General features: G+C 35.0%; 1 protein-coding gene across 1 annotated transcript; it reads right to left on the bottom strand.

Moving 5' to 3' along the window:
• Window positions 1-5,887: 5,887 nt before the first annotated feature.
• On the bottom strand, window positions 5,888-9,206 carry LOC126697257 (CASP-like protein 5A2). Its single transcript, XM_050394168.1, has 3 exons — window positions 8,851-9,206; window positions 7,946-8,078; window positions 5,888-6,356 (listed from the first exon to the last, which is right to left on the bottom strand). The coding sequence occupies exons 1-3, from the start codon at window positions 9,063-9,065 to the stop codon at window positions 6,165-6,167; spliced, it is 540 nt and encodes a 179-aa protein (XP_050250125.1). The 5' UTR covers window positions 9,066-9,206; the 3' UTR covers window positions 5,888-6,164.
• Window positions 9,207-9,244: the final 38 nt, after the last annotated feature.

Raw genomic sequence — 9,244 nt, 5'->3', positions numbered from 1 at the left:
TTTTTCGGGAAAAAAAATTAGTGATTACCACGCGTTTAAACCTATTTAGCTAGTTGGATTGTTTGGAACTTAAGTTTGAAAAGCTCAAGTTTTAACCCAACCTATTTACTCTTCAATTCATCTAACGTAGCTTTTTATTAAAAAAAAAAAAAAACCTCGTGGAACTCAAGTGGACGAAATGGAAAATTAGCCATAATTTCCCAACTATCTAGTTAGTAGTTAAGGTTTCAAAATTATATTTTTTTCTAGCATCTCGAGTCTTTGAGGCTCGATTTTGGCCCATAAATCGAGCATCAAAGACTCGATTTTTATGGTCTAATTACATTCGATGTGGCATATTTTTCTACGTGGCAATTACATGAAAATCGAGTCTCTAAGACTCAATTTATAACCCTTATAAATAAGATGAAATCAGACAAGAACATCAGAGCACAACCAGAGAAAAAAAAAACCCAGAAACAGAATAGAGAGAGAAGATCGAGATCGGAGAGAGAAAAAACCAAAACATTGGAGAAGATGGAGATCGGAGAAAAAAATCACCATAACCCAGGCCAGCGCGCGAGCCCAAGCCGTGCGCCAGTGAGGTGAGCTCTCTCTCCCTCTGATCTGTCCCTATGATCTGAGTCTCTCAGTTTGGGATGGTTGTGTTTGGGATTTCTGAAATTTGTTTATGGGTATTTTGGCTATGAAGTACATGATACTTCAAATTTAAAAAAAAAAAAAAAAATTGGTTATAAATCGAGCCTTAGAGGCTCGATTTCCAGGTGGTTAGCACGTTGCAAATAAATGTCACATCAGATGTGATTAGACCATAAAAATCGAGTCTTTGAGACTTGATTTATAGGCCAAAATCGAGCCTCAAAGACTCGAGATGCTAGTAAAAAAAATAGTTTTGAAACCTTGATTACTAACTAGATAGTTAGAAAAATTAAATTAGTTAACTAGATTCCCCAACTCAAGTGTAGCAAACTCAAGTTCCATTTTAAAAAAAAAATTACTTGCAAGGAACTTGAGTTTCAACCCAACCTATTTACTCTTGGATTCATCTAACGTGGCTTTTTATTAAAAAAAAAAAAAAAAAAAAAAAAAAAAAAAAAAAACCTCGTGGAACTCAAGTGTAGCAAACTCAAGTTCCATTTAAAAAAAATTTACCTGCAAGGAACTCGAGTTTTCTAGACTTGAGTTCCAACGTTTTTTTTTTTTTTTTAATCCAAGTAAGATGAATGCAAGAGTAAATTGAGTTTGTGAAACTCGATTTTGGTTTGGAACTTGAGTTTGACAAACTCAGATTCCAAAAATAGTCCAACTTACTAAATACTTTCAGCCGCATGCTATTTATGTAATATATTTATGAAAAAATGTTGTTCATCAAATTTTGCCCAAAAGGAATATATACGTGAAAAAAATTTGGCTTTGCCATAATTTTATGAAATTTTATTTGAGGATAATGTTTGGAGCTCTAAACATGTTTGAAGTTATATTTTCAACTCATTATGTGACGATTTATTAGATACTATTCGTGTATGTTATTTAAATAAGTTATGTGACTTATTAAAATTATGTGACTAAAATTATATAACGATGGTCTCTTCAATCACCACATCATGGATGATAAATATAGTAGTAATAAAATTATGTGGCTCATTTACTATTTTTGTAATGTTTTTAAACTAGGGATAATTACAGCAAACCCACCTGAGGTTTGGCCCGTTTACACTTTGCCTACCCGTGGTTTAAAACTTATCATTTTGCCCACTTGAGGTGCCTTCCGTTAGAGATCTGTTACCCACCTCTCTCTTTGCCGTTAGAAAAACACATTTTTAGAGAAAAACAAACATAACAAAGATCAAAAAGTTAGGGTTTTTTTTTTTTTTGCTTAAGAACTTCTTTGAGAACAAGGGCCTAGGCTTTTGCTTCCGCCGCCACACCGTTCCTCTTCAGCTCTTCAGGTTCAAATTCCCTATCTCCATGTAAACTCAACTCAATAAAGTTTCAATCTTTAACTGAAACATTTTCAAAAAATAATTGGGATATCTGATTCTGTTTTGTTTTATAGCTTCACTGTAACATTAATGAAACGAAACTAGAAACTATATGCTCTATTTGTTTTGGCTAGAGAGTTTGCATTAAATTTTTTTATCTGGGTTTTTATTCTATTTAGTTTTAGTGTTTGATTCAGAGTTATATGCTTGTTTACTTCTCAGGTTTTGAGCTTTTGCTTTCCGTTGGCTGAAAATTTTGCAGTAGATTTTTTTTTTTTTTTGGGGTTTATTCTATTTGGTTTTAGTGTTTGATTAAGAGTTGTATATTTGTTTACTACTCAGGTTTTGAGCGTTGCTTTCCAAATTTTTGCTATGACTTTGCTTGAAGTGATAATAAAGGCCTCGGCCAATACCGAGTCACTTGCTTCCGTGTCAAAATACCCTATTGTTCTCAACCCAGATGATGTTTTGCTGAGGCCTAAACTTGAAGACCCAAATCCCACATTTCTTGTTAACCCTGTTATCGGTTGGCAAATATCTCAAACCGATTTTTGAAGTATTTTCTTTGTCCAGCAAAAGATGCTTATGGCAGTATGGTGGATTAGAGGAAAGAAACAGCTCAGAGTACAGATTCAAACCAATACATGTTTGAATAACCCATTAGACAAGAGAATAGCAATACTGTTGATTTGTGTTTTGTTCTCAAAGAAGTTCTTAAGCAATAAAAAGCCCAAACTTTTTGATCTTTGTTATGTTTGTTTTTCTCTAAAAATGTGTTTTTCTAACGGCAAAGGGAGAGGTGGGTAACAGATCTCTAACGGAAGGCACCTCAGGTGGGCAAAGTGATAAGTTTTAAACCACAGGTAGGTAAAGTGTAAACGGGCCAAACCTCAGGTGGGTTTGCTGTAATTATCCCTTTAAACTAATATGAGAAAATAGGTAAACCATTTATTTATTTTAGTTAAAACAATTTGTTTTTCAATGTTTGGTTTATGCTTGTGAAAATTATTTAAAAGACATTTTAGGCATAAAATTTATGTAACATGTAAATTGTTTTATGCCTCTTGAAGTTAATTTCCCTAATCAAATTGAAATTGTTTTCAAATTGGACAACTTTTTTAGTTGGGCCAAACTCCCAAAATGCGAATGTATTTTGTTACGTCTATCATTAATCTCAATATATTGTAAATAATACTAGTTATTGTTTGTTTCAATATTGATAACATAACAAAATTCAATATCTCATTTTGAATAGATGTACACTGTCAGTTTCTTTAAAATCTTTTCTCCTCTCCTTATGTGTATCTGTTAAAAATATTTAGTATTCTCAAAAGAAAAAACAATGGGTTTGATATCGTTCAAAATCAGTAGGTTGAATGCTCCGGCTTCGGTGGGCTACTGGTGACTGTGGAAGGCCTACAAAAGTGAAAACGCGATCAAAAGAGGACCGGGGTTGACCGGCCAAACACCCTCCGATGGCAAAATTAGTCTCTCGCAGGAAAGGAGTTCAACTTTTTGGGAGTCAAGTCTCAGAATGTTCTTACCCTCGTTTGGTTCAGACCGACCCCTTATATAGAGACCCTGGAGACAGTTATTCACCCAATAACTTCCGCAGGATTCGTGGAAGCCAATGAGTCCGGACATAACTTCCTCAACGGCTACAGAAGTTGTAACCGCTAACGAAAGTTAATTTATTTGAGGAACTCATGGCGATAATTATGGGTTTAATAACCGCTCCAAAGTGTTTGGAAGTTTCCCAAGTGTTGCACATTCGTCCGTCCATTGCATGGACGATTTGGTCGTCCCTGGACATCTGATCATCGTCCACGGATGACCACCATGGACGACCTAGTTATCGTCCATGAGAGATCTCTTTGTTCAAGAGTGATATTATCATTCATGAACATCTTTCCTTGTCCTTGGGTGATTCCTGATCTTGCTTGCTTTATTGGCTCTGGACGATCCTTATGGACGAACTAGAGTTGGACCAATTTTTCACTATCCCATTAGGGTTAATCCCACATTGGAAAATAAGTGTGAGTTAAAAAAGTTTAAAACTTGTGCTGTGTATCCAAGAGTTAGACCATTTTGGATATACACCACTGTCAGTTTCTTTAAGATCTTCTCCCATCTCCTCATGTATGTGTTAAAAATACTTAGTATTCTCAAAAGAACTATAGAACACTATAATCCACTATATGTCTATCATTGTCAAAAAACTTGAGAAGAAATACTTTCTTTGCATCATTCATACCCCCCCCCCTCTTCTATTGTTTACATATATTTTGGTAATCTCCTTAATCATTTACAACTTCATAATGCTGAGAAGATAATTCAGTTCTTATTTTTTTTTTATTATTATAAATAAACAACAAGATTTTATAATGAAAATAGAGAACTATAGAACAAGAGGAACTAGAGACGGAACCATGTATAGGCTGAGGGGGGCTGTGCTCCCCCCCCCCCCCCCCCCCAATTTTTTTTTTAAAATATTAAATAGTAGGTATAAATTTAAGATTTTAGAAAATATGCTCAAGAAAAATTATATTTGCCCCTCTCGACTTTGAATCCGAGCTTTGTCCTTGAGAAACATTAGCCTCATCCTTGATTATATAACCAAAACAGGGGGGCAATTACAATAGTCAAAAGTTCCTACAAACTTATTTTGCATTGACCATTTCGCTAAGGAATGAGTTGCCATACTTGCTTCCCTAGGAACCTAGCAAGCCATGACATTAAAACGGGTCTCCATGATAGTACTAAGCTTTTGCATAATTTTTTTGATCCTCCATGATATTTTTGAACCAAGATTATATATTATTGTGAAACAGTTTTTACAATCTCCTTCAAAGGTTATGATTTGAGCTTCTAAACGTAGTGCAAGAAAGACTTCCCATCTCAGAGCCTCATGCCTAGAGAGGGAAGTTGGTGTTTGCTTTTTGGGAGCAAGCAAATATCATTTCCCTCTCCAGTCTCTTGCAACCACCGTGATCACTGAGGTAGATTGACCCACAATAGGGTTGATGGTGCCTCTTGGTGACTTAGACCAACGGCCGACACTCTTCAGTATAATTGTGGATTGAGATCCGATGCAATTGCTATATGCAATTGAACCGTGCAATTACTTCATTTCCTTCACAAATTTTTTTTACATTTTTAATTTTTTAACTTTTTAATAATATTTTTTTATTTAATGGTTAAGATTGAAAGTTTATTTTTCTAATTTTCAATTTCAACTCTTTATTGCTATTTAATCAGGTGCAATATATTATTACAAAAAAAAAAAAAAAAAATCAGGTGCAATATATATAAAGGGACCACCATTAATGTCACCAATATGTTCTGCCATCACCATTAGATCAGCTCATTGTCACTCATTAAATGGTTCCAAAACATAGCCATCAATGTGCCACCAATAGAACCGTTGGGGTAGTTATATTGGGTAGGAAAGCAAAAAAAAAAAAAGAAGTTACATTGGGTAGGGAACCTAACCGCGCGCTATGAGTAGAGAGAAGTAGAATTCTAACTCAACAATTCATTTGAAGCCTTTCCACATCTGCTGGATGAGAACTTTGAACAGGCCTTGAAATTAGAAAAAATAGATTAAATTGACACCTAGTAGGCTGGTACTTTTCCATAATGGCATAGCAAACGATGATCAACCTCTATGCTCTCTCATAAAACATGAGCAACTTAACATTCATTGTCTTTATGGCTTCAGTACATGCTTGAGATTGATGATATTTCTCTTTATTAAACAGAAGCGATGAATTCATCAAATTATGGATGCCAATTGTCATTACTCCACTAAACAAATCCCAGTTTAGTTTGCATCAATTCGAGTATATAACTACAAACCTGATAGACATTCTATACATGCATGAGATAATTGAGACTCTTAAGCCTCAAAGAACCTGCAAATCTGATATTCCATCATAATAAACTCTCCAAACACTCAATCTATTGATATTCTGCCTTCAAATATATTTTACTCCAAATCTTTAATGCGATAATAAAGCTGAAGGCAGTTAGAAAAAAATAAAAATACAAATAGAAGAAGATAATAAAGCTTTAGGCCGAGCTACATAATTTACAAAAGGAATGGATCAAAAATTACATCACACGTAGAACTTGACGAACCAACCCTCAGTGATCATAGCAAAACACAGAATGCCATGTCTTTTATTTGGATGCTAATGTCCAGAAATTCAATAAAAAAGATGGTGAGACAGCAAACCAACTCATAAATGCCATGGCTGTTGCGGTCTCAAATCTAGTGCAATGGTTTCGTGCACAATCATTCAGATCATTGCCAATAAGTACAGTGATACCAGCCGATGCACAAGCCGCAGTAAATGTTAGTGTGGAAGTGATCTGCAGTTAAAAAAAGGAAGGATAAGGAAAATAAAATGATATTTCAGATTGGAAAATAAATAAAACAGATTATCATATGCCAAAAAACATGTCTATATACAATTGGTTCATGAATCTAACAAGTAAAAGTTCCGCTAATGACTTTCTGGCAAATAATATATTTGAATAGGGCCAAAGAACATCACTTAGTAACATATGAAACTTAAGTACGGATTAGATTATCAATCAAGCAAATCAATTTTACATCTAATTATCAGTGTGTCTAGTTTCCTTGACAAGTTGGGGACAGTTAAACCAATTTAATTGGGAGAAAGACCAAAAAAAAAAAGTATGGCACAGTGTTAGGATCATAATAACCAAAACTACTTTCCTACTTCTCAATTCTCAGATTGGAGGCAATGATCCTTCGCAAATCTTGCTTCCATTTCATAAGAAAACAGAGGTTATGCAGAACCTTTGAATCAAAGATGTTAAGGGTCTGCCTGATAAAAATATTTAATGTCACGAAAAGTTTTTTGTTAACCAGAAAAAAACAATTATTAAAAGAGGAGAAGAAATAGATGAGGATAGATTTTCTTCAAGCAAAGCAAGACAAAGGAAAGGTATCACAAAAGGTGAAGACTAGCCCAACATACTACCACTGAGTCACACTACCCTCACTATTCTCCTCCAAATTCATAAACCAACAGAAACACTATATTTGTCTAACTTTCTTGGGGGACCAAGAAGAAGCAGGTTCCGCAGTTCTAGCAATGTCAACAGCTTCCTTGAAAGATTGGATAATCATTAATGGCTCTTCAAACTTTAATCCATTTATTTAGATTGGAACTATCTCATCTGACAATGATATTTAGAACACTAAAACATTATTTTTTATTTTCAAAAATAATATTGAAAGGAAAAAGAATGCTCTAGAATATCAAAAATCATTGCCAAACAAGATGGTTCCCCTAAGCCCATCAAGAGAGCTCCAATTCCACCTAATTAGTGCCATATATACCAAAAGATCTGGAGAACGCAAGGATAGTATACTTATCAAAAAGGGAAAGAAAGAAGGCAAGGATGACATGATCTTTTGGGTTGATCAAAATCCAGCTGATGCCAAGTTTACCTATTGATAATTCACCACTCATCTTAAAAGCTTAAGTTGTAAGGAAATAGTAAATTTAATCATTTAACCACATTATTCTAATACCTAGAAAAGGTTAGCACGTTGTGTGCTAGATAGGCATGAACAATGAATTGAATAGAAAACCTTTAGATCTCCAAGGGTAGGCCTTGGATATGGAAACCCATACAGACACAAATGAAAGAACCATAGCTTTCACTCCTTGCTTTTCCATTAAATCATAAACTAGGTAAAGAATCAATTAATCAGCATACAAATCACTCCATTTCATGTTGTTCAACACAAGTATGGTGCAGTGAAGAATTTGGGTAACACAGGCTGGCAACAGTAAAAATAAAACATTTACAATAGCCACTATCTGAAATTTTACAAAATTTGACAAGCTACTCAACCATGGCATGTTTTACTTGGCGCAATAACAGCTCAAATTTATTAAATCCCCAGCAAAAAAATTTCTTACCCCATCACCGATGGCAAACAAGCTGACAACCCTGGGATGTCGGAAACGGCGCCTCACTAGAATTGCATATGCATCAAGTATGGCAAGAGTGAGGCTCCATAAGCTTTGCAAGCTGACAGTGGCCACAAGATATCTGCCACAGCAAAAACCACATATGATATGATTACCTCGTACAGAATTACAATTAATACAGATAAGAAGCAAAAAATTGTGTTTTTAAACTAACAGGTTGCTTCAGAAACCAACTTTCAAACACTTAAAAAAGTCAGAAATAATATGATTCCACTGATCTTTTAATAAGAGCATACTTAAACCATATAATATTCAAGGTGTCATACTCACTCTAAAAAATTCAACTAGCTTCTTGGAAGGAGGTTCAACTGAAACTCCTTCAGATTCTCTCAGAGTTCAGACAATAAAAAAAACCTCGCAAGAAAGACCAATGAGCTCTACCTCAACTGACACTTTTTCGTGTTATAAGTTCTAAGTGAAGGGTGAGGTCGGGGTTCAAGACCCATTGGATGCGTGTCTAAAAATAAATAAAATAAAAACTAAGATGTTAACTGCAATATTTCTTCATCAGGGGCCTTTGACTAAATTTAGCGCCAGTATCTCTGTCCTATAATGCAATTAACTGCCCCATCTGAGTACTATACCTAATCTATAGTATTTTTTTTTTTTTTATAAATAATTTGTAATAATAACTAACAATAAACAATTGTTTTATTTATCCCAAAGAAATGGAATACTATGTCTATATTATTATTATATAAATAAGAGAAATTAACCAGCTATCAAAAGTCAAAACAACCCCAAAAATTCCTAAGAAGACACAGTACCCAATTCTCTAATTAAAAGCAAAAATAAATAAAATCAAAGAAAGAAAAGAAATGATTTAGTGTTACCGGAAGGCGGTGACGGAAGGGAAGTCAGTAGTGGTGGCCATGACGCATAGTGCGACGAGTGCGAAAGCGAACTGAAAGAAGCGGAGAGCAAGGCCACCGGGAGTACCGGGAGTTCCCTGCATATCCTTCATCCTCCCTCTGGGTATCGCATTGTTGGCCGCGTCGGTCACCGGTGGCGCCTCTATTGGGTGCACCGTCGGGTGGATCACATTCATTGCTCTTACTACTTTAATCAGACAATCACCAATCACTCTATCAAGTATCAATCACACTTTATGAGAGATTCTCTTCTAGGAGAGAATATATGAGTGGTAGAGAAAACAAAAGTGGCGCAGTGTGGGGACCACTGACTCTGAAACCGATATATCAAGAAGAAATAGCTTCATTTCATTTC

Source organism: Quercus robur, chromosome 8 (assembly GCF_932294415.1).
Source record: "Quercus robur chromosome 8, dhQueRobu3.1, whole genome shotgun sequence".
Taxonomy (NCBI): Eukaryota; Viridiplantae; Streptophyta; class Magnoliopsida; order Fagales; family Fagaceae; genus Quercus; species Quercus robur.
This window is presented reverse-complemented; position numbering and strand designations above follow the sequence as displayed.